Here is a 25,551-nt window from a genome sequence, read left to right as displayed (position 1 = left end):
GTAACTGGTTGTGATCAATTAGTTGTAAACACCACTGCACTCAGACCAGCCTAAATTCTATTTCTTATTCATTCATTTTTTATGTCTTTTATATTCATTAACTATCACCACTTTCCTTCTTACCCCTCCACCTCTACCCTTCCCAGCCTCTGGTAACCATCCTTCTACTTTTCTATCTCCATGTTTTAGTTTTTAGCTCCCGCAAATAAATGCAAAGTTTGTGTTTCTGTGCCTGGCTTATTTCACTTACCATAATGACTCCACTTCCATCCGTGTTGTTGCAAATGACTGGATCACATTCCTTTTTATGGCTAAATGGTACTCCATTGTGTGTATGTACCACATTTTCTTTATCCATTTATCTGTTTTTATTTTATTTTATTTTTTTATTTTTTTGAGATGGAGTTTTGCTCTTTGTTACCCAGGCTGGAGTGCAATGGCGCGATCTCGGCTCACCGCAACCTCTGCCTCCTGGGTTCAGGCAATTCTCCTGCCTCAGCCTCCTGAGTAGCTGGGATTACAGGCATGAGCCACCATGCCCAGCTAATTTTTTGTATTTTTAGTAGAGACGGGGTTTCACCATGTTGACTAGGATGGTCTCGATCTCTTGACCTCGTGATCCACCCGCCTCGGCCTCCCAAAGTTGCTGGGATTACAGGCTTGAGCCACCGTGCCCGGCCCCATTTATCTGTTAATGGTCACTTACGTTGCTTCCCAATCTTGGTTATTGTGAACACTGCTGTAATAAACATGGGAGTGCAGACGTCTCTTTGATATACTGATTTCCTTTTGGGTGAATACCTGGCAGTGGGATTGCTGGATCATATAGTACCTCCATTTTTAGTGTTTTGAGCAACCTCCAAACTGTTCTCCATAGTGGTTATACTTATTTACCTTCCCACCAATAGTGTACAAGGGTTCTTTTTTCTCCATTTACTTACCAGCATTTGTTATTTGTTATTTCCTGTCTTTTTGTATAAAAGCCATTTTAACTGGAGTGAGATGATATCTCATTATAGTTTGATTTGGATTTCTCTAATGATCAGTTATGCTGCACACCTTTAAATAAACCTGTTTGCCTTGTGTATGTCTTTTTTTGAGAAATGTCTATTCAGATCCTTTGCCCATTTTAAAAACTGGATTATCAGATTTTTTTCCTATAGAGTTGTTTGAGCTCCTTATATATTGTTCTTTGTCGTTGTTATTTGTTTGTTTGTTTTGAGACAAGAGTCTCTCACTCTGTTACCCAGGCTGGAGTGCAGTGATGTGATCTTGGCTTACTGCAACTTCCGCCTCCTGGGTTCAAGTGATTCTCATGCCTCAGCCACCGAGTAGCAGGGATTACAGGTGTGTGCCACCACACTCAGCTAATTTTTGTATTTTCAGTAGAGATGAGGTTTCACCATGTTGGCCAAGTTGGTCTTGAACTACTGGCTTCAAGTGATCCACCTGCCTCGGCCTCCCCGGCTGAGATTACAAGTGTGAGCCACCACACCTGGCTCTGTATTCTAGTTATTTATTTATTTATTCGAGACGGAGTTTTGCTGTTTATGCCCAGGCTGGAGTGTAATGGTGTGATCTTGGCTCACTGCAACCTCCGCCTACTGGTTTCCAAGAATTCTCCTGCCTCAGTCTCCTGAGTAGCTGAGATTACAGGCACCCACCACCATCCCCGGCAATTTTTGTATTTTTATTAGAGACGGGGTTTCACCATGTTGGCCAGGCTGGTCACAAACTCCTGACCTTAGGTGATCCATCCGGCTTGGCCTCCCAAAGTGCTGGGGTTACAGACATGAGCCACTGTGCCCAGTCATACTGTGGTTATTAATCCGTTGTCAGATGGGTAGTTTGCAAATATTTTCTCAGGAGGAAGAACTTAGTAGGCACTGGATAGTAGAATGTTAAAGTAAATCTACAAAAACTATGAGGATAAAGGAAAGGAGTTTAGATTACCAGAACAGGATTTAAGTTAGAGGTGGTGAAACACTTCAGTGCTGGGAGTCATTTAAGAAATTACTAAAGAATATACTTCTCCACTCCCACTGCTTCACTTGACTAGCCTTTAAAAAAAAAAGGAATATAAAATAATTCTTGGTTCTGCAAATTTTTCGAAAACTGGAAAAACAACTCTGGCTTTAATATGGTTTACTTGGACTCTTTTCAGAAAAAATAGCAGTGTGTCCTTTGGCCAGGAACTCACTGAAAAAAATAATATTAATGTGGCTTGGCTGACCTCAGTTTTCTCCCAAGTCATGCTTTTGCAATGCAAGTGGTCAGAATTGGGAAGTCATTTTCAAAAACTAAATTGTTTTAACTAATCCCCTCTTTAAATGGATAATTTCTTTTCACATTTTCCTCTGTGTATGCTTCTGCTTGTTTTAAATAAGCACATTCATATCTTACTGCTTCTTGAAAATGATGCTACATCTTCTCGTTTTTCAGGCATACCCAGATGGAAGTAGCAAAGAAAAGAGAAGAGCAGCAATTGCCCAGGCCTTAGCTGGTGAAGTCAGTGTGGTGCCTCCATCTCGTCTCATGGCATTGCTGGGACAGGTAATTACATTCCTCTAGAGGCCAAGTGTGGTGGTTCACACCTGTCATCCTTACACTTTGATAGGCTGAGTCAGGAGGATCACTTGAGCCTAGAAGTTTGAGACCAGTCTGGATGACACTGTGAGACCCTGTCTCTTCAAAAAGTAAAAAAGTTAGTGGGATATGATGGTGTGTGCCTGTGGTCTCAGTTACTTGGGAGGCTGAGGTGGGAGGATCACTGGAGCCCAGAAGGTTGAGATTGACAGTGAGCTATGATCATGCCGTTGTACTCCAGCTTGGGCAACAGAGTGAGACCCTGCCTCCAAAAAGAAAAAGAAACTTAACAGTGAACTCCTGGTAAAATTTCCTAATTTCCCATACATAAACTGTGTCTTAGCTGAGGAAATTGTATACCCTAAGAATTGGGGACTACCTAGAGAGTTGCTTATACCAATAACTGCTGTTCCACTCTCCCTCTTTTCTGGGAGAGGCAACATAGATTAGTGGTTAAGAGCATAAGCTCTGGGGTCAGTTAGAATTAGGGTTTCCATAGAATTTATCATTCTGTCTGGGATATCATTGAGAGTACGTTGATCACTATGCCAGGACACCAAGTACAAATATTAACTGTCCTGGAAAGGTTGAAACAAATACCCACCCTAGTTAGAATCCAGGCTCTCTCATTTACCAGCTATATAGTCTTGGCAAATTGCTTTTCTGGTCCCATTTACTCATCATGGTATTGATGAGTAAGGATTAAGAGAAATAATGTCCATAAGCACTTTATGCATTTCTTGGTACCTTGTAAATAGTAAATGGTAGCTGCTGTTAATGATTTTTTAAAAATTACTAATAGTGGCCGGGTGTGGTGGCTCATGCCTGTAATCCAAGCACTTTGGAGGCCAAGGCGGGCGGATCACCTGAGGTTGGGAGTTCATGATCAGCCTGACCAACATGGTGAAACCCCTTCTTTAAAAAAAAAAAAAATACCAATATTGTTGCTACCATTGTTGTTGTTATTATAAAGCTACCTAGAGTAACAGATATTTTATAAACAACAAAGGACATAAGTAACTAATAGGGATGTTAATAGCCTTTTTGCACTAAATCTGCATTTAGAAAAGGACCAAAAAGCTATTTGTTGCAGACCTGCAGTGATTCTGAGATTCAAAACTAAGCTGCTTTTTAATTTTTTTTTTTTTTTTTTGACATGGAGTCTTGCTTTGTCACCAGGCTGGAGTGCAATGGCGCAATCTCGGCTCACTGCAACCTCCACCTCCTGGGTCAAGCGATTCTTCTGCCTCAGCCTCCTGAGTAGCTGGGACCTCAGGTGCGTGCCACCACCCAGCTAATTTTTGTATTTTTAGTAGAGACGGGGTTTCACCCTGTTGGCCAGAATGCTCTCATCTCTTGACCTCATGATCTGCCCGCCTCGGCCTCCCAAAGTGCTGGGATTACAAGTGTGAGCCGCCACGGCCGGCCTGCTTTTTAATTTTTTAATCAAACAGATAGATGATAGGAATAGTTTAAGTAGTACTTCAGGGCTTACAGTGAAAGATAATCCCAGGTTCCCTTCTCCACCTCTGATTCTTAACTTTCCTGACCTATCACCCCCATAGCCGAATACCATGTTTATATTGTTATTAACTGACTTTTTTTTTTTTTTTTTTTTTTAGTCTTTAGCAACTAACTTTCTTCACTGAAAAATGATTTATCTCATACCCACTCTCCACAACACAAACTTATTCTTTCAGATTTTCAGTAGAGTTACATTATAACTTTTGGTTCAGTCTTATTCAATGTTTATGTAATTATTTTTACATAGATATTGTTCACAGCTAAAAAATAATTACGTGTGATGTCTTACATAAATTTTTATGATTTTTTTTTTTTTTTTGCTTTATTTTTTCTTTTGCCTAGTTTTCTATGTACTTCTACTAGTCCAGCCTGAATCTTTCTGGTAGAATTGTCAAAAGTCCTTTTTTCCCCCTTGCTGATATGTTTTCTGAGGCCCTCTCTTTTTGTTCTCATCAGGACTAGTTCTCTTATACTGCTGTACAATTAGGACTTCTCTCATCTTCATAACAGGAATTTTTGGCCTCTTAGGTTTTTTGTAGGTCTTATTTATAGATTCCTTATTATTTTTCTTTCTTTCATAGTTAGACCTCTTTTTTTTTTTTTTTTTTTTTTTTTGGAGACGGAGTTTCACTCTTGTTACACAGGCTGGAGTGCAATGGCGCGATCTCGGCTCACCGCAACCTCCGCCTCCTGGGTTCAGGCAATTCTCCTGCCTCAACCTCCTGAGTAGCTGGGATTACAGGCACGCACCACCATGCCCAGCTAATTTTTTGTATTTTTTTTAGTAGAGACGGGGTTTCACCATGTTGACCAGGATGGTCTCAATCTTTTGACCTCGTGATCCACCCGCCTCGGCCTCCCAAAGTGCTGGGATTATAGGCGTGAGCCACCGCGCCCGGCCTAGACCTCATTTTTTAAAAAAAATAGAGAACAGAGTCTTGCTGTGTTGCCCGGGCTGGTCTTGAATTCCTTTTCTCAGGCTATCCTGCCTCTGCCTCCCTAAGTGCTGAGATTACAGGTATGAGCCACTGAGCCCAGCCTAAACCCTCATTTTGTGGGAGTACTAAGCCCAGTAACTTCCTGAGAAAGGGTGCATAGGAATGCATTTTTGAGATGTTACTTGTGTTTGTAATGTCTTGTGTCTATCTTTCTCTCTAAATTCTTTTTTTTTTTTTTTTTTTTTTTGAGACGGAGTTTTGCTCTTGTTACCCAGGCTGGAGTGCAATGGTGCGATCTCAGCTCACCGCAACCTCCGCCTCCTGGGTTCAGGCAATTCTCCTGCCTCAGCCTCCTGAGTAGCTGGGATTACAGGCCACCATGCCCAGCTAATTTTTTGTATTTTTAGTAGAGACGGGGTTTCACCATGTTGACCAGGATGGTCTCGATCTCTTGACCTTGTGATCCACCTGCCTCAGCCTCCCAAAGTGCTGGGATTTACTGACTTGAGCCACTGCGCCTGGCCTCTCTAAATTCTTAGTTTTATTTTCCTCCCTGCATTGTCCCTGTAATTGTTCCTATTTTTTTTTCTCTGAGTTCTCACCTTCCCTGTTTGTTTTGCTGACCATATGTGGGAGTTTTCCTCAGATATTTAGAGATCACTGGCTACTTTTTATATTTAAAAATACTAAACATTAGAGTGAAACACTAAATAACTGGGAAATATATGCTAGGTTGGTTAGTTGGAAGAAGGAGTTTGAGAACTGATAGAATTCATCCTGGGATGACAGGGTCAGGATCTTCATTTGTCATTCTCTGCAGAAATATTCTCTTCGAGTGGTCAGTTTTTCCAGAGAGTAGTTTCTGCCTGGAGAGTAGTTCCTGCCTAAACCATCTCTTGGAGCCAGAGCTGAGAGGATGCTGGTTGGAATAGAAGATAGAGAAATCTCTCTCTTCAGCATACCAGTGTAAACTGAACCCTCCAGTTTTCATTACGGCTTTTCACCTCACCCTGTCCTCAGCTCTACCGAGATTTCCACAAGCACAGGTCTTCAACCTTTCCAGAGTATACATCACCTGACTTCTCTTGAGGCTGGGGTGAGCTAGTTGCACAGGGTTGGGAGAAATTGTGGTAGCTAAATGCTCCTTATACAGACTTTAATATTGCCCCTGTTTTCAGCCCGCGTCATGCCTTATCCTTCAAGGGCATATGATTCCTCCAGTTCCTAAGCCTTTTTGTAGTTTTTCAAGGTAGTTTGGCTTGCTTCTTGTGGCTTCCCCTTTTTTACCTCGTTTCAGTTTTTCTTTTTTCTTTTTTTTTTTTTTTTTGAGACGGAGTTTTGCTCTTGTTACCCAGGCTGGAGTGCAATGGCGCGATCTCGGCTCACCGCAACCTCCGCCTCCTGGGTTCAGGCAATTCTCCCGCCTCAGCCTCCTGAGTAGCTGGGATTATAGGCACGCGCCACCATGCCCAGCTAATTTTTTGTATTTTTTTAGTAGAGACGGGGTTTCACCATGTTGACCAGGTTGGTCTCGATCTCTCGACCTTGTGATCCACCCGCCTCGGCCTCCCAAAGTGCTAGGATTACAGGCTTGAGCCACCGCGCCCGGCTCGTTTCAGTTTTTCTGTTCTTCTTGGTTCCCACTAGTCCATTCACTTTTCACCTGATGAAATTTAACTAACATTTTTTCTTGCTGTTCTCTTCTGTCATTCTGTTTGTCTTTTGGGGCATGTACCTTTTTTATTCCTTAATTACCATCACTTTAGTGGATTTTCTAGAGAGAGTGAAAATAAACTCATGTGTTCTACATTTAATTGGGTTAGATGTGAAGAGCAAGTGAGGTTTTAGTTCTAGGTTTCCCTTTAGTTTCTGGCTTGAGTGACTTGGTGGAAAATATAAGAAGGACAGATTTGTTGGGGGCTGAGGCTGGAAACTAGGAATAGGGCAAATGATCCATTTTTAGACGTGCTAATTTTGAAGTTCCTGTGGGACATACAACTGGAAACTTGCAGTATAGGCACTTGGATCTGTGAATCTGGACCTTAACCTAGAGGTTTTAGCTAAAATTATAGATTTGGGAATTGTAGTAGTATTTGAAGCTGTAAATGTAATTACCCAGGGAAAGCATGTAGACTAAGAAAAGTACAAATTTGGCTGGGTGTGGTGATTCACGCCTGTAATCCCAGCACTTTGGGATGTCGAGGCAGGTGGATCACCTGAAGTCAGGGGTTTGAGACCAATCTGGCCAACGTGTTAAAATCCTGTTTCTACTAAAAATACAAAAAAAAAAGAAAAAAAGAAAAAAAAAATTAGCAGAGTCAGTGGCTTGCTCTTATAATCCTAACTACTCAGGAGGCTGAGGCAGGAGAATTGCTTGAACCTGGGAGGTGGAGGTTGCAGTGAGTTGAGATTGTGCCATTGCACTCCAGCCTAACAAGAACAAAACTCTGTCTCCAAAAAAAAAAAAAAAATAAATAAATAAATAAATAAATAAAGTAAAAATTTGAGAAGGAAATCATAAGAAACACTTAAAGTCAACAGAGCAAACAGAGAAAAGAGCCTCCAGAGCAGGTGTGGGCCCGTGGGCCACATGCGGCCCCCTGAGGCCATTTATTCCCCCCCCCCACACACTTCAGGAAGGGGCACCTCTTTCATTGGTGGTCAGTGAGAGAAGCACAGTATGTGGCGGCCCTCCAACGGTCTGAGGGACAGTGAACTGACCCCCTGTGTAAAAAGTTTGGGGACACCTGCTCCAGGGAGATAAAAAGGAAACTCAAGAGAATGGATTTAGAGAAGCCAAGAGAGAATTGGAAGTAGAAGAGTGGTCATTAAGGTCAAGAGCAACAGAGAACATGATGAAGGTCAGAAAGGAGTCTAGTTTGGCTGCTGGGATATTTGAGATGCACTGCCAGTGGAAATGTGGGGACAGAGTGATACTGCAGTGAGTTAAGGAATGAATTTAACTGAGAAGTGAAGGTAGTGAATGTAGATGGCTCATGAACCTTGGTGGTTAAGGCAAGGAGATGAAGGTGGTAAGGAGGACAATAGCAGCTGAAAAAGAACACAGAGCAAGACCAGGTTTTTTTGTTTTTTTTAATATGGAAATGGTTAGAAACTGTTAGAGGCCAGTAGAGAGTACAAATTGATTGGAGAGAGGTCCAAGGAGACACAGTTCCCTCCGGTCATTGCAGGAAAACATGAAAAGTAAGATTTTGGAAAAAAATAAATTAATATATTTAGAAACATAAATATTTCAACTATAGTAATCTTAGAATTAATTTAAAAGTTTGGAAAGTTGCCAGATACAAAATATGTAAGTTGATTGCACTCCTGTTTATCAGCAGCAGCCAGTTAGAAAACTCAGTGGAAAAGTGTTCTGTTTATAGCATAAATATGCAATATAAAACTTAGCACTACATGGGAAATAGATGATTTCCATATTTTAAAAGGCAAAAAAAAAAATCCTTCAAAACTTACAAGAGAAGACTTGAGTAAATGGTGAAACTGATTTTCTTGGATAATACTTACATTTGATGTCAATTCTCAGGCTTAAAGCAATTATAATAAAGATGACAATAGGATTAGAACTACTTTATAAAGGAATTTAGCATTCATTTGGAATAATAAACTTGAAAATATCAGGCCAGGTGTGGTGGTTCACGCCTGTAATCCCAGCACTTTGGGAGGCCAAGGTAGTGGATCATTTGAGGTCAGGAGTTTGAGACCAGCTTGGCCAACATGGCAAAACCTCGTCTCTACTAAAAATACGAAAATTAGCTGGCCGTCATGGTGTGCACCTGTAATCTCAGCTACTCAGGAGGTTGGGGCAGGAGAATTGCTTGAACCCGGGAGGTGGAGGTTGCAGTAAGCTGAGATTGCACCACTGCACTCCAGTCTGAGTAACAGAGTGAGGCTCTGTCTCAATTCCAAAAAAAAAGAAAAAGAAAAAATATATTTAGCAAGGAAACTTTGGAAAGGAAGAATGTTGAAAGCATACTAGGCTTAGAAATACTGCATTTACCGGGCGCGGTGGCTCAAGCCTGTAATCCCAGCACTTTGGGAGGCTGAGGCGGGTGGATCACAAGGTCAAGAGATCAAGACCATCCTGGTCAACATGGTGAAACCCCGTCTCTACTAAAAATACAAAAAATTAGCTGGGCATGGTGGCGCGTGCCTGTAATCCCAGCTACTCAGGAGGTTGAGGCAGGAGAATTGCCTGAACCCAGGAGGCGGAGGTAGCGGTGAGCTGACATTGTGCCATGGCACTCTAGCCTGGGTAACGAGCGAAACTCCATTTCAAAAAAAAAAGAAAGAAAAAAGAAATATTGCATTAATAAGGACTCATAATTTGCATCATTTTGGTAGTGGGCACAAGAATATCTATTGCAACCAGTGCAACAACAGTGCAGAAACCCAATCATGTTATTTATAATAATTCAGTAGATGACTATGAAGAATATCATAAAACCTAGAAATAACAGAAAAATATATTTAGTATATGATATTGGGACACTGAGTTTAGAATTGGTGGGGAGAAGTCAGATCAGAGCCTGCTCTCATTTTATGCAGCATAATTTAAGATAGAAAGTTAGATATTTTGGGCCAGGCACGGTGGCTCACGCTTGTAATCCCAGCACTTTGGGAGGATGAGGCAGGCAGATCACAAGTTCAGGAGTTCGAGACCAGCCTTTCCAACATGGTGAAACCACGTCTCTACTAAAAACTATAAAAATTAGCCGGGCATGGTGGCAGGTGCCTGTAATCCCAGCTACTCAGTAGGCCGAGGCAGGAGAATCCCTTGAACCTGGGAGGCAGAGGTTGCAGTGAGCCGAGACTGTGCCATTGCATGCCAGCCTGGGTAACAGAGTGAGACTTCATCTCAAAAAAAGTTAAGTATTTTAAGAAAATAGAAAAACACTGGGAGATAATATAATCTATCAAACCTATAGTCTTCCCAAACTTAGAGATTAAACACCAAGGAAAAGATCAATAGATTTTTTCACTTGAGAATGGAACTTAAGAGAAAAGAAACCTATAAAGCTATAATCAAGAATAGACATAGTCCCAGCTACTTGGAAGGCTGAAGTAGAAGAATTGCTTGAGCCCAGGAGTGTGAGGCTGCAGTGGGTCATCATCATGCCACTGGACTTCCAACCTGACAGAGTGAGAAGAACCCTTCTTTTTTTAAAAAAAAAAAAAAAAAGGCCGGGCGCGGTGGCTCATGCCTGTAATCCCAGCACTTTGGGAGGCCGAGGCGGGTGGATCACGAGGTCGAGAGATCGAGACCATCCTCATCAACATGGTGAAACCCCGTCTCTACCAAAAATACAAAGAATTAGCTGGGCATGGTGGTGCGTGCCTGTAATCCCAGCTACTCAGGAGGCTGAGGCAGGAGAATTGCCTGAACCTGGGAGGTGGAGGTTGCGGTGAGCCGAGATCACGCCATTACACTCCAGCCTGGGTAACAAGAGCGAAACTCCGTCTCAAAAAAAAAAAAAAAAAAAAAATTGGTAAAAGAATTCTTTGCAGCAAACATAGACAACAAATACCTTTAATACATTAAATAAAGCTCACTAATTGGTAAGAATGGTAAGAGTATGATAGATAAGTGAGCAAATAACATGAGTAAACAGTTAACAAAAGAGGAAATATATCTAGTTAATACAGAGAAAAGTTTAAACTTATTAGAGAACTGACTAAAGTAGGGTATTATATTTCTACTTATTTTTAAATCAGTAGTCCCCAACCTTTTTGGCACCAGAAACTGGTTTCGTGGAAGACAGTTTTTCCACACATGGTGATGGGGGTGTCAGGGTCATGGGTTTCAGTATGAAACTCTTCCACCTCAGATCATCAGGCATTAGATTCTCATAATAAGTATGCATCCTAGGTCCCTTGCATGCGCAGTTCACAATAAGGTTCATGCTCCTATAAGACTCTGATGCTGCACAGATCTGACAGGAGGTGGCGCTCAGACCATAATACTCTGGCTCCCTGGCTGCTTACCTCCTGCTGTACAGCTGGGTTCCTAACAGGCCATGGATTTGTATTGGTCCACAATTCGGAGGTTGGGGACCTGTTTTAAATGATATCCAAAAATTATTGAGTTTTCTTGTTATAACAAAAGGAAAAGGGAATAAACATTGATTGTGGGTTATTATGTGAACATGTGCCTATTATATAGGCTTTACATATATTATTTTGTTTTATCCTCTAGGAATTAGGCTTTTTTTCCTGACTTTTTCAGTTGGCAAAACTGGGAGTCAAAATGACATAGCTGATGAATAATTTAGCCTAGAACCACCTGTCTCCAAAGTTAGTTGTGAACATTGTTGCAACTGTAACATTTTTTGGAAAGCAGCCCTTTTGGAAAGGAGTTTGGCAGTATATATCAAATATATCAAGAACCTTAACCATTCATGTTCTTTTTTGGATTTAGTAATTTCTCTTCCAGGAATATACCCTAACAGGGGAATATCCCCAAAATAGAAAAAGCCTTATATCCAGAGATGTTTATTGAAGCATTATTTAGGTGATTGAAAAATTGGAAGCAGTGTAAATGTCCACTAATATATTGATTAAGTTAACTGTGAGACATCTAATCAATGGGATATATTTTACAGCCATTAAAATGATAGCTGTGGCCGGGCGCGGTGGCTCAAGCCTGTAATCCCAGCACTTTGGGAGGCCGAGGCGGGTGGATCACGAGGTCAAGAGATCGAGACCATCCTGGTCAACATGGTGAAACCCCGTCTCTACTAAAAATACTAAAAATTAGCTGGGCATGGTGGCGTGTGCCTGTAATCCCAGCTACTCAGGAGGCTGAGGCAGGAGAATTGCCTGAACCCAGGAGGCGGAGGTTGCGGTGAGCCGAGATCGCGCCATTGCACTCCAGCCTGGGCAACAAGAGCGAAACTCCGTCTCAAAAAAAAAAAAAAAAAAATGATAGCTGTGACTAGTATGATCTATTGATAGTGAAGAGAGGAGAAAATAAAATTTTACATATAATATAATTACAGCTAGGTTAATGAAACATATGTAGTGGGGGAAAGGATTGGAAGGTAGCATATAAAATGTTAACAGTGGGTGTGTTTGAGTGTTAGAACTATAGGAGATTTCTGTTTTCCAAATTTTGTTTATAACAAAAGAGCCACACCTCTAAGAAAATAGGTGAATGATAGACTTGTTGGCTCTCAGAGTCCCCGTCCACCCTGAGTTCTTGGACACGCAGAGGAGCACAGATTATGTTGTGTTTGTTGTGTTTGGATGGCCAAAAATTGTTGGGGTCCTGATGGCTCACAGCTTTTCCTGAACCTCATCTTTTCGGGCTTGGTTTCTGAGCATTTATAACCAGATCTTAAAAGCACCTGAACAGATTGCTCTCCTTTATTTTTTCCTCATAGGCACTGAAGTGGCAGCAGCATCAGGGATTACTTCCTCCTGGTATGACCATAGATTTGTTTAGAGGCAAAGCAGCTGTCAAAGATGTGGAAGAAGAAAAGTTTCCTACACAACTGAGCAGGCATATTAAGGTAGGAACCTAAGACAGTCAACCAGTCAGTAATCATTTGTTGAGGACTTGTCATGGGCTCAGCTAGGCCCTATGCCTGGAGATTGGATACTAGATGGGGAGAACTCCTTCTCTAGCTCTGACAGTATTCAGGGTTGCTTCAGGTGTCCACTGGGATACTGCTGTGGCCTGGCAGTGGTACAACTCAGATTTGTAATCTAATGGATGAACATCTAGCTTGACATCTAGCCCATCATCTGCCCTTGCATTTCCTCCCAAGAAACCTGCATTTGGAAGAATGGTTAGTTCTTTGGTTAAGTCGGGGACTAACTATGAACTTTCTGTGTACTTCTCCTCTTCAACATTTTTGCTTTGCCTGCTATGTGTCCGGCAGAGTGCCAGTCAGGGATTACAAAGTAGACTTACGTGATGTTTGAGGAAAATGATTTTATTATCTTATATTTTTTTAAAATCTGAGTTTCCTAGGAAAAAGTTTTCTAGGTAATTCTCAGAACTACAAGTATATTTGCTACTTTAGCATCTCTATATTATAGTTTCTCTGGATTTGTGCTCTAAATTCCTGGATTTTAGACTATTTCATATTCCTCAAATCTTGGACTTTGGCTTAACATTTTGAATTTGCCTTTTCTGGGTTATATGTTCTAACTTGCAGATAAAGATATTTTTGAGCAGCACCTTCATTTACTCTGCCTGAAACCTTGAGACAAATAGAAATCCATCATTATTATGCTGCTGGGCTAAAATTTTCTGTTATAAACACTTTCCTTTGTTGGCATTTAAAGTGAAAGCCACATTTGAACTTTTCTCTCTTCTTTTTCCACCTAATTTTCTATAGTTTTCAACTGTTACTGAGATTGCCGTCACTAGCAAATGCTCAGGATGCATATACCAGACAGTATATTAGCTTTAATTAGTTCTAAGTTTGGTCAATTATACATTATCACTTGATTATATGAAGGTTGTGAAACACTGATAGAAAGTTTATTTACAAAATAGTATAGGGAAGCATATATTTACTTTGAAAAAATCAGTTTTTCCCCCTGAGATATACAACAAGAACATATTAGGACATATTGAGTATGAAAGTCATGCTAACAGTGTCTATTTCTAGCAAAACATTATACTCTGAGCTAACGGGATTATTTATTCTAAGTCTCATGTGCTTTTCTTTGGAAATATCAATCTCACATCCAAAAAACTAGGTTCGACTTAGTGCCCAGATGTAAAACTAGTCAGAGAAAATACATCCACCAGGTCCCTGTGTCTATGTACAGAAATATTCCTCTAATACTCTATAATATGGGCCAGCTATGACTTTAAGCTAGGGCAGGGATTCTCAAAAGGTTAAAACAGAAATTGTTTTAAATATACTAGATAAAAATGCATCTGTTTCATTATTTCATTTGAAACAGTTTGGTCAGAAATCACATGTGGAGTGTGCTCGATTTTCTCCAGATGGTCAGTATTTGGTCACGGGGTCTGTTGATGGATTCATTGAAGTATGGAACTTTACTACTGGAAAAATCAGAAAGGTAAAGTATTTTAAATATATTAACCTTCCTAGTGTGAAAATTACTGACTTTGAATTACTTATCTGTGCCCTCACTCTAAGTCAGATTAGTTGAAAAAGGATCTATATGTAATGAACATATATTACTTTTAAAAAACTCATTTAAGGGCAGGCACAGTGGTGCACACCCATAGTCCTAACTACTCAGGAGGCTGAGGCAGGAGGATCACTTAGTTGAAAACCCAGTAGTTCAACCTAGCCTGGACAGCATAGTGAGACCATGTCTCTACAAAAAAAATTTTTTTTTAAATTAACCATGCATGCTTGTGTGCACCTATAGTTTTAGCTGCCTGGGAGGCTGAAGTGGGAGGATCCCTGAAGCCCAGGAGTTTGAGGTTGCAGTCAGCCATGATTGTGCTACTGCACTCCAACCTGGGCAATGACGCTGTCTCCAAAAAAAAAAAAAAAAAAGCTAATTTAAAATTCTTTTTAATTAAATTCTAATTTTATTATTAATCAAGGGAGGACCTTTATCATCTATAATTGTTTTATTATCTATTGTTTTTACAAGTAAAAAAAATTTTTTCAGCCCAGGCGTGGTGGCTCACACCTATAATCCCAGTACTTTACGAGACTGAGGCAGGTAGATCACCTGAGGTCAGGAGTTCAAGACCAGCCTGGCCAACATGGTGAAACCCCGTCTCTACTAAAAATACCCCCCCCAAAAAAAATGTAGCTAGGTGTTGGTGGTAGGCATCTGTAATCCCAGCTACTCAGGAGGCTGAGGCAGGAGAATTGTTTGAACCTGGGAGGCGGAGGTTGCAGTGAGCGGAGATCCTGCCACTGCAGTCCAGCCTGGGCTACAGAGCAAGACAACTCCTCAGAGAAAGCAAAAAAATTTTTTTTAGGCAGTTTCACTCTTGTTGCCCAGGTTGGAGTGCAGTAGCAGGATCTCAGCTCACTGCAACCTCTGCCTCCTGGGTTCAAACAACTCTCCTGCCTCAGCCTTTGGAGTAGCTGGGATTACAGGCATGCAAAAAATTTTTTTTTCTTTGAGTGGGTTATATGTACAACTGATACAACATTCAAAAAACAAAAAGTTACTCAAGTAGCATTTTGCTCCTACACTTGTACCTCAGCTAGTCAGTTGCCTTCCTTGGGCCAGCCAAGATTACTAGTTTCTTATGGAACTTTCCTGGAATATCCTGTGTGTGTTACTTATATATCTTATTCAAAAAATTTTAATACAGATGATAGCATACTGTATACCCTGTTACATTCTTGCTTTTCTCTTTATAGCATATTTTGGGGATTATTGCTGTATTATATTACATTGGATGGATTGAACCATGATGTATTTAACCAGCCATTTTATTTAAGATCATTTCCAGTCTAACCTAATTGTAGTACTAGTTACATTTTTCTTATGAATGAAGTTAAAACATCTTTTTATATGTGAAAAGCCACCAATATTTTTTTTATTTTAATGAAGCCACTAATATTTCTTATTATGAGGTCTGTTAATATCGTTTGCCCATTTTTCTGTTCAATTGTTCTTTATTGATTTGTAGGAGCTCTTTATATTTTAAGGAAATGAAGTTTTATAATATACATTACAAATATTTTTAAAGTTTGACTTTTAACTTTCGATTTTGCTTGTTTTGTTTTACAGACTTAAATTTTTCTATATCATCAAATTTATTCATCTTTTATTCTACAATTTCTTTTAGTATTTTAATCTTTTATGTTTAATTTTTTTTTTTTTTTTTTGAGACGGAGTTTTGCTCTTGTTACCCAGGCTGGAGTGCAATGGCGCGATCTCAGCTCACCGCAACCTCCTCCTCCTGGGTTCAAGCAATTCTCCTGCCTCAGCCTCCTGAGTAGCTGGGATTACAGGCATGCACCACCGTGCCCAGCTAATTTTTTTGTATTTTTTAGTAGAGATGGGGTTTCACCATATTGACCAGGATGGTCTCGATCTCTTGACCTTGTGATCTGCCCGCCTCGGCCTCCCAAGTGCTGGGATTACAGGCTTGAGCCACCGCGCCCGGCTTATGTTTAATTTTTGACCCTTTTAGAATTTGTTTAGGAGAATAAAGTTGGTATAGATCCAACTTAGTTTTTTCCCCAAATGGCTATTTACTAACTTGTATCCACTGATTTAAAATGTTATTTTTGGGTGGGCGCATGGCTCATGCCTGTAATCCCAGCACTTTGAGAGGCTGAAGTGGGTAGATCACTTGAGGTCAGGAGTTCAAAGCCAGATGTGGTGAAACCCTGTCTTTACTAAAAATAAAAAAAATTAGCTGGGTGTGGTGGTGTGCACCTGTAATCCCAGCTACTTGGGAAAATGATGCAGGAGAATTTCTTGAACCTGGGAGGCAGAGGTTGCAGTAAGCCAAGATCATGTTATTGCACTGCAGCCTGGGCAACAGAGCAATACTGTGTCTTAAAACAAATAAGTAAATAAAATAAATAAAATGTAATTTTTATTGTAGATTATCAAATTCCGCTCTGTGGGTAGTGGATTTATGAGTGATTTTCATTTCCTACTGTATATATTTCAGTATAGTTTGCTTTTATTTTTTAGACCAGGAAGTAGTCTTACTTTGTAATTAGAAAAAAATAAGAAAGACACTCTATTTGAACAATAATGGATGATAAAAGAAGCATCACAAATAAATAGTAAACTGTTTCAGGAAAGGTAGCTGATGATTTGGAAAAAATTATTAGTTTCTCACATCATACAAAAATAGGTAAATTCAGAGTTATTAAAGATGTAAAATATGACACTAGAGAAATTTTGCCTAGAAAAAATCAGTAAGAAAAAGATCTAGAATAGTATGTTGGTATTTTTTATAATACTAATTTGAATTGTATAAAATTATTTATCTCCAGCAATATCACTAGGAACTAGTTATTTACTAGGAACATGTATGCATGGCACTTCTGTTTACTTTGTGGGTTTAGAGTAGGTATGATCTATTGCCCTGCTTTTTTTGAGTTTCTAGAGACCTGGGGCCTTGGCTTTTGCATTATTTTGATAAACTGCTAACCATTGTTTCTTTAGGATCTTAAGTACCAGGCCCAGGATAACTTTATGATGATGGATGATGCTGTCCTCTGCATGTGTTTCAGCAGAGATACAGAAATGTTAGCAACTGGGGCTCAAGATGGAAAAATCAAGGTATGGATTAGTGCCACAACCTCTCATATGTAGACACTTTGAATGTTCTGCTATGGGGTAGTGTCCTACATATAATATTCAGCATAATAATGGCTACTGTTTATTGAGCATTAGCTTTATTGTAATCACTTTACTTTTTCTTGTGTAATTCTAATAATAACTCTGCCTGGGTGGTCCAGTAACATGTTTATGGTCACATACTTGGTAAGTGATGGATCTGGGACTTTAGTTCACATGTGTTTATTCCCTTTCTATTGTACCACCCTGGCTGGCTGTATAAAAAATTAGAATCACTTTGACTTTTTTTTTTTTTTGGAAGATGGTCTAATAGCCAGTTTGCTGTGGTTCATATTTAATGCTAGAAGTACATCCTGGCCTACAGAAAATATGGAAATGGTTTCTGCTGAGTGAACTTAAAATCTCTATTTTTGTTTTAATAATTTACAAGGAAACAGTTTTAAGTTTCAAAGGATTTAGTTACCATTGTACTACATGAACCAGACACATCATATTCAGCTGTTAGCATGCATTTTTTTTTTTTTTTTTTTTTTTTTGAGACGGAGTTTCGCTCTTGTTACCCAGGCTGGAGTGCAATGGCGCGATCTTGGCTAACCGCAACCTCCGCCTCCTGGGTTCAAGCAATTCTCCTGCCTCAGCCTCCTGAGTAGCTGGGATTACAGGCAAGCGCCACCATGCCCAGCTACTTTTTTGTGTGTTTTTAGTAGAGACGGGGTTTCACCATGTTGACCAGGATGGTCTCGATCTCTCTACCTCGTGATCCACCCACCTCGGCCTCCCAAAATGCTGGGATTACAGGCTTGAGCCACCGTGCCCGGCCCAAGCATGCATTTTTAATGCTGTTTCAGTACATTAGTGAGCATTTCATCTTGCTTGGCTCTGTGGGCTGTAGTAGGACACTTTATGAGTTTTTTTTTAATTCTTTTTTTTTTTCCCAAAAGGTATGGAAGATTCAGAGTGGACAATGTTTAAGGAGATTTGAGAGGGCACACAGTAAGGGTGTCACCTGTCTAAGCTTTTCTAAGGATAGCAGTCAGATCCTTAGTGCTTCTTTTGACCAGACAATTAGGTAAGTAAAAATCCCACAACTGCCCTCACTTGTTTGATATAATGAGGGCATGGAGGGAGGTACTAGTGATTCCTTATGCTTTTACCATGATGGTATGATATAGAGTGAAGGTATGTGAGACCGTATGTCCCCAGAGTACAATTGACACAATGCTGTTGTTTTGTACATTTATCCAGAAGAGAGATTTTAGAGGGGATAGCAGTGATTCATGGTTCTCAGAGCATCATCTTATGGACCCATCTGCATCATAATCACCTTAGAGAGTCTGTTATCCTGGGACCCAGCTGAGAGCCATTGATCTCAACCTCTTGTTAATCTGTTTTTTAGAGGTCCATCCTGAACAGAAGCTTGTGGTATTAATGGCATATTTTCTTCCAGTCTCTTTCTTTGCAAAGCTTTTTTTTTTCATTGTTTGATATAATGGAAATTATACGTATACACAATCACATAGCCCTCTTCACTTAATATTATAACATGAACTTCTGTAATTTATCTAAAATGCATTCAATCATTGGTCACAACCATAAGATATTAAATATTTATTGTTCTTTTCATTTGCTTTCATTTGTGGTAGAATTCATGGTTTGAAATCTGGGAAAACCCTGAAGGAATTTCGTGGCCATTCCTCCTTTGTTAATGAAGCAACATTTACACAAGATGGACATTATATTATTAGTGCATCCTCTGATGGCACTGTTAAGGTTAAGTATTTGCTACTGGTTTATTTTGGGATGTCTACTTCATCCTTTTCCTTTGAGGAGTTTTCAGTGGTGATAATGGGGATGATTGTGGTGGAATAAACCTCTTTAATGACTATTTTAGCAATAACTGAGGTGACAGTGTTCTGTGGACAACAGTAACAGTGTTCTGTGGGTAATTCCCATTGGCTTTGGGACCCCAATCTCAAAACTTTTCAATTCAAACAAACTTTATCATGTGTAGAAAAAGAGGAAGGGTTAGGAGTTCTAAACTTAAGCCATCCCCCATTCACAGATACACATGGTGGTTAAATCTGTTTTTCATAGGTATGGTCCACCTGCTAACAGTCAAATTCATGAAAGGCTCAGTGGCCTATAAACAGATCTCTTTTTTGTTGCACAGTCTCACTGCACTCCTGGCCCCCAAATTTAGGGCCTTTATAGTAGCATTTATAGAGGAATAGGAGAGGTGAGTAAAACTAAGCCGCCTCCTGGATACTTATTTAATAAGTTATTTGCTGAAAGTAATGGATCTTTATTACCTTTAAAGATTTAGTTATTTGAAGAGAGGGTCTCATTTCCTAGAAAAGATAGGAGACACCCAAATAGAAAATTATTAGAGATCTTTGAGACACTCTAACTTATGTTCTGGACCTAATCTTTTTAAGTTGCCTTATATGAGTGAGTACTTTGTGGCAGAGGATCTAGACATTTTAACAAAACATTTTAACACAAATACTTAGACATTTTAGATACATACTTAAGTATCTAAAATTCAGACAGCCAGGTGTGGTGGCGTACAGGTGTAGTCCTAGCTACTTGGGAGGCTGAAGTGAAAGGATCACTTGAACCCAGGAGTTCGAGGCTGCATTGAGTAATTATCGCACTACTATATGTCAGCCTGGGCAACAGAGCAAGAACCTGTCTCAGTCAGTCAATAAATGTATGTATATATGTATGTATGCATATATGCATGTCAGACCAATCTCTGACATTGCTTGTTCATAATTGGAAATTGAAGTGGAAACCTGAAGGCAGGAGCTGTAATGCTCCCTTGGGATGGATAGGGAACCACATAGAGCTCTTAGTACTTTAGTCGTGGGTTTTGCTCTCATGCTATGTCTATAGGCCTCACAACTTGTAAATGCCATTTGGAGATGGCTTGTTGAGGCTTCTTTATTTGTGGTCTTTCCCCCTTAGTTCTGCAGTGAGTGGGGCAAAAGATGTCACAGACCTTTTGAATGGAAAACACTGGAAGCCTTAGCATTCTTAATTCCTGAAATGTTCATTTTTTTCTTCTAATTAACGGGGCTTCAGAGGAGATTAGGTAGGCAATAACAGTGTTGACTCTACGGCAACTGTTTTCTTCTATTTATGGGTCTTTATTAAACATCTGCTTTGAGGCCGGGCACGGTGGCTCAAGCCTGTAATCCCAGCACTTTGGGAGGCCGAGGCGGGTGGATCACGAGGTCGAGAGATCGAGACCATCCTGGTCAACCTGGTGAAAACCCGTCTCTACTAAAAATACAAAAAATTAGCTGGGCATGGTGGCACGTGCCTGTAATCCCAGCTACTCAGGAGGCTGAGGCAGGAGAATTGCCTGAACCCAGGAGGCGGAGGTTGCGGTGAGCCAAGATCGCGCCATTGCACTCCAGCCTGGGTAACAAGAGCGAAACTCCGTCTCAAAAAAAAAAAAAAAAAAAAAAAAAAACATCTGCTTTGTGCCAAGCTCTGTGGAAGGCACAGAGGAAACACAGCAGAGTCCATGCCTTAGAGACTTTGTACCTGATGAATTGAGTGGTATCTGGACAATGCTATTTCATGTTTGGTTCATCCCTTCTCTAAGCACATCTCAATATTTCTGTGCTACCTGATTTAACCCCTTCAGTTCATAAGAGCTCAGAAGGGCAAGGTGAAAAGATAGACTGGGAAAGTAATACAAGTGGCCAAGAGTAGCTTCCACTTCATAGATCCTTATGTGTGTATGTGCTAACATTGTGACTTCCATTCAGTTATTGTCAGTATAAATGGTGCATTGGAATCATTTGTAGCTTTTTAAAAAATGCCTGTGCCTCACCCTAGACCTACGAAATCAAAATCTCAGGATAGAGTCTCAAGCTAAAAAGCCTCTATTTGAACCAGGCTCAGTGGCACCTGCCTGTAGTCCCAGCTACTCAGGAGGCTGAAGTGAGAGGATCATTTGAATCCAGGAATTTAATGCCAGTGGGGGCAATAGGGTAATATAGTGAGACCCCCATCTCTTTTTTTTTTTTTTTTTTTGAGACGGAGTTTCGCTCTTGTTACCCAGGCTGGAGTGCAATGGCGCGATCTCGGCTCACCGCAACCTCCGCCTCCTGGGTTCAGGCAATTCTCCTGCCTCAGCCTCCTGAGTAGCTGGGATTACAGGCACGCACCACCATGCCCAGCTGATTTTTTTGTATTTTTAGTAGAGACGGGGTTTCACCATGTTGACCAGGATGGTCTCGATCTCTTGACCTTGTGATCCACCCACCTCGGCCTCCCAAAGTGCTGGGATTACAGGCTTGAGCCACCGTGCCCGGCCCCCCATCTCTTAAAAAGAAAAAAAGCCCTGTTTTTGTTTTGTTCTATTTGTATTTTAAGTATTGTAAATAGCAACAAGGTCTCACTATATTGCGCAGGCTGGTCTTGAACTCCTGACCTCAAGTGATCCACCTGCCTTGGCTTCCCAAAGTGCTGAAATTACAAGTGTGAGCCACTGTGCCTGACCCCCTGTTTGGTTTTGATGTCCAGACAAGGGTAGCTTTCTGGTTGTTTCTGACAGTAGCAGTGTTGGCACGCAACTAAGTTTAAAGAGAGAGCTCTATTGGCTAAGGGAATATATATGAGCAAAGATCATAGATTTTTTTTTTTTTTTTTGAGACGGAGTTTCGCTCTTGTTACCCAGGCTGGAGTGCAATGGCGTGATCTCGGCTCACCGCAACCTCTGCCTCCCGGGTTTAGGCAATTCTCCTGCCTCAGCCTCCTGAGTAGCTGGGATTACAGGCACGCGCCACCATGCCCAGCTAATTTTTTGTATTTTTAATAGAGACTGGGTTTCACCATGTTGACCAGGATGGTCTCGATCTCTTGACCTCGTGATCCACCCGCCTCGGCCTCCCAAAGTGCTGGGATTACAGGCTTGAGCCACTGCGCCCGGCCACGTCATAGATTTTTTAAAGTTTTTAAAATTTAGTTTGTGACTTGTTTTTCCCAGTTAATCAACAAATATATGATGAATGCTTACTCTATACAGTTGGTCCTCTGTATCTGGAACATGTATTCAACCAACCACAAATTGAAAATATTTGGGGAAAAGAAAATTCCGCAAAGTTCCAAAAAGCAAAACTTGAATCTGCCCCATGCCAAGTACTACATTAAATCCATGCAAAGGAAGTGGTGTGTAGGGATAGTATTGGTATTATAAGTAATCTAGAGATGATTTAAAGCATACAGGAGGATGTCCATAGGTTATATGCAAATACTACATCATTTTATATATGGGACTTGAGTATCCTTGGATTTTGGTATCTAAAGGGGATCCTAGAGCCAATTCCCACAGATACCGAGGGACCACTGTATATGACAGTGCTGGATATTTGATTGGACCTAAAATCAAGTAAGAAACTGTTTTCCCCTGAGTCATTTCTATTCTTTTTTAGTAACCTATTAATGTTTTAAACCCTAAAACTTTAGAAATATTTAAAAAAAAATTTCTTGCAGGTGATTGGACTGAAAACTTTAGAAATTTTAATACCTTAAAAAGGTTTATAACTTAAAATTTTTTTTGTGGTAGATCTGGAATATGAAGACCACAGAATGTTCAAATACCTTTAAATCCCTGGGCAGCACTGCAGGGACAGACATTACCGTCAACAGTGTGATCCTACTTCCTAAAAACCCTGAGCACTTTGTGGTGTGCAACAGATCAAACACGGTGGTCATCATGAACATGCAGGGGCAGGTGAGTGCTCAGAAAGTACATTTGCACAGGACCTGTGGGACATTCCCAAATCAGGACATCCTGGTCCAGGTCCGCCCTCCCAATAACCAAATTTGGGTTCACTTCTCTGTAAACCTATAAACCATATTTGTTTTTCAGATTCATTTATAGCTCTGTAAAACATCTCTTTGCTGTTTCAAAAGTGATATCCTTTCCCCTGGTATATATTATGCTTTTTCATCCTTTGGATTAATGAAGCTCCTGTCCATCTTTAAGCCTCCTTCAGAAGCTCACTGAAGATTTTAAGATTAAAAACCTTAGTCTGACTTAGGGAGATGTAGTGTAGTATGGATTACCAAAAAACTCAGGACATCTAGCTACCACGGTCTAAAGTGGAACACTAATAGGAGAAAGGAAGCAGTGTCCTCATTGTATTTTTAATCAGAACACCTGCAGGGTTCCCAAGGAATCTCACTTTTGTGGACTGTGAGGTAGCACTGGGGGTGTCCGAAGCCTCAAGTTTGAGGACTGAAACCCTGGATATGTATGCTAGTGCTACTGGATTATTGGCCTGGACACTTGGGGATCTTGCTGAGCATAGTGAAGAACCAGGGGCTGGTGTGTAGTACTCTCTTTCCATTCTTTGTGTTCTATAACTGATGGAGTAGTAGTTCAGAACCCATAGCTGAGATGGCTCATCTGCAGTATCTTTTGGGCCACTGCATATGGCCACTGCATAATAGCTACAGCTGCCCAGTACATCTGCTAAGCACACTACTTCATAGTTCTGTGCTTGACTTTTTTTTTTTTTGAGACAGAGTTTCGCTCCTGTTACCCAGGCTGGAGTGCAATGGCACGATCTCGGCTCACCGCAACCTCCGCCTCCTGGGTTCAGGCAATTCTCCTGCCTCAGCCTCCTGAGTAGCTGGGATTACAGGCACGTGCCACCATGCCCAGCTAATTTTTTGCACTTTTAGTAGAGACGGGGTTTCACCACGTTGACCAGGATGGTCTCGATCTCTCGACCTCGTGATCCACCCGCCTCGGCCTCCCAAAGTGCTGGGATTACAGGCTTGAGCCACCGCGCCTGGCTGTGCTTGACTTTTTAAAAGACTTTATTTTGAAAAAATAATTTTAGATTCACATAGAAATTGCAAAAATAGCATGGAAGAGTTCCAAATTCTTCTAGTGACAACATCTTATATAGCCATAGTACAATGATCAGAACTAGGAAATTGACATTGGTACAGTTATTAACTCTATTACAGATCTTATTTAGATTTCACCAGCTTTTACATGGTTCTTCTATCAGTTCTTATATGCATTTTTTAAAAATTTTAAGGCAGGGGTATAATCGTTCTGTAAAGTTTCATTACATGTATAGAGTCATATAACCATCATTACAGTCAAGATACAGAACTGTTTTATCATTCCCAAAGAAACTCTCATGCTACATCTTTATAGTCACATCCTCTCCATACCCTTAGCCCCTGGCAACTACTGATCAGTTTCAATTGTTATAATTTGTTGTTTTTTAAAAAAATAGACTAGAGTGCTTTTAGGTTCACAGCAAAATTGAACAGAAAATATGAAGGGTTCTCATATTTCCTTTGTCCCTTCCACCGGCACAGCCCTCCCCACTATTAGTATCTTGTACCAGAGTGGTATGTTTGTTACAACTGATGAACCTGCATTTGCTACATCATTAACACACAAAGGCCATAGTTTACATTAGGGTTCACTCTTGGTGTTGTATGTTCTGTAGGTTTGGACAAATGTATAATGGCAGGTGCCTACCATTAGAGAATTGTACAGAGTAGTTTCACTTCCCGGAAATTCCCTTGCTATTCTTCCAGAAATAGCCCTTGCTATTCTTCCCTCCCTCCCTACTAACTCTGGCAACCACTAATCTTTTTACTGTCTCCATAGTTTTGCCTTTTCTAGGAAGTTATGTAGTTGGAAACATAAAGTATATAACTTTTTCATTTTGGCTTCTTAATAATATGCATTTTTCTCCTTGTTTTTTCATGGTTTGATAGCTTTTTTTTTTAAAGTGCTAAATAACATTTATTTATCCACTCATCTACTGAAGGACATCTTGGTTGCTTCCAAGTTTTGGCAATTATGAGTAAAGCTGCTATAAACATCCATGTGCAGATTTTTGTGTGAAGATGTTTTCTATTCCTTTCAATAAATGCTGGGTAGTGTGATTGTTGGATTGTATGGTAAAGTATGTTTAGTTGTAAGAAACTATCAAACTGTTGCGAAGTGGCTGTATCATTTTGGATTCCCACCCTTCGTGAATGAGAGTTCCAGTTACTCCACATCCTCACTAGCATTGGGTGTGGTCAGTGTTGTGGATTTCAGCCATTCTAATAGGTATAGTGGTATCTCATTTAATTTGCATTTCCCTAATGAAATGTGGAACATCTTTTCATACGCTCATTTGTCATCTCTGTACTTCTGGTGAGGTGTCTGTTTATGATATTTGACCCATTTTTCAATTGGGTTGTTTTCTTACTGTTGAGT

At 40.4% G+C, this 25,551-nt stretch overlaps 1 protein-coding gene across 1 annotated transcript in view; it reads left to right on the top strand.

The window, feature by feature from the left end:
• The window catches only part of SMU1 (SMU1 DNA replication regulator and spliceosomal factor), a 37,572-nt gene that overhangs the window by 7,710 nt on the left and 4,311 nt on the right, over window positions 1–25,551 (top strand). Inside the window, exons 4-10 of the mRNA XM_003939739.4 lie at window positions 2,443–2,553; window positions 12,452–12,580; window positions 13,992–14,111; window positions 17,160–17,276; window positions 18,236–18,363; window positions 18,938–19,064; window positions 22,876–23,043. Coding sequence (XP_003939788.1) covers window positions 2,443–2,553; window positions 12,452–12,580; window positions 13,992–14,111; window positions 17,160–17,276; window positions 18,236–18,363; window positions 18,938–19,064; window positions 22,876–23,043 — 900 coding nt within the window. The remainder of the gene's footprint in view (window positions 1–2,442; window positions 2,554–12,451; window positions 12,581–13,991; window positions 14,112–17,159; window positions 17,277–18,235; window positions 18,364–18,937; window positions 19,065–22,875; window positions 23,044–25,551) is intronic.

Source organism: Saimiri boliviensis, chromosome 2 (assembly GCF_048565385.1).
Source record: "Saimiri boliviensis isolate mSaiBol1 chromosome 2, mSaiBol1.pri, whole genome shotgun sequence".
In the NCBI taxonomy this organism is placed as follows: domain Eukaryota; kingdom Metazoa; phylum Chordata; class Mammalia; order Primates; family Cebidae; genus Saimiri; species Saimiri boliviensis.
Note: the sequence above shows the minus strand (reverse complement) of the source record. Positions and strands in the feature narration are given on the sequence as shown.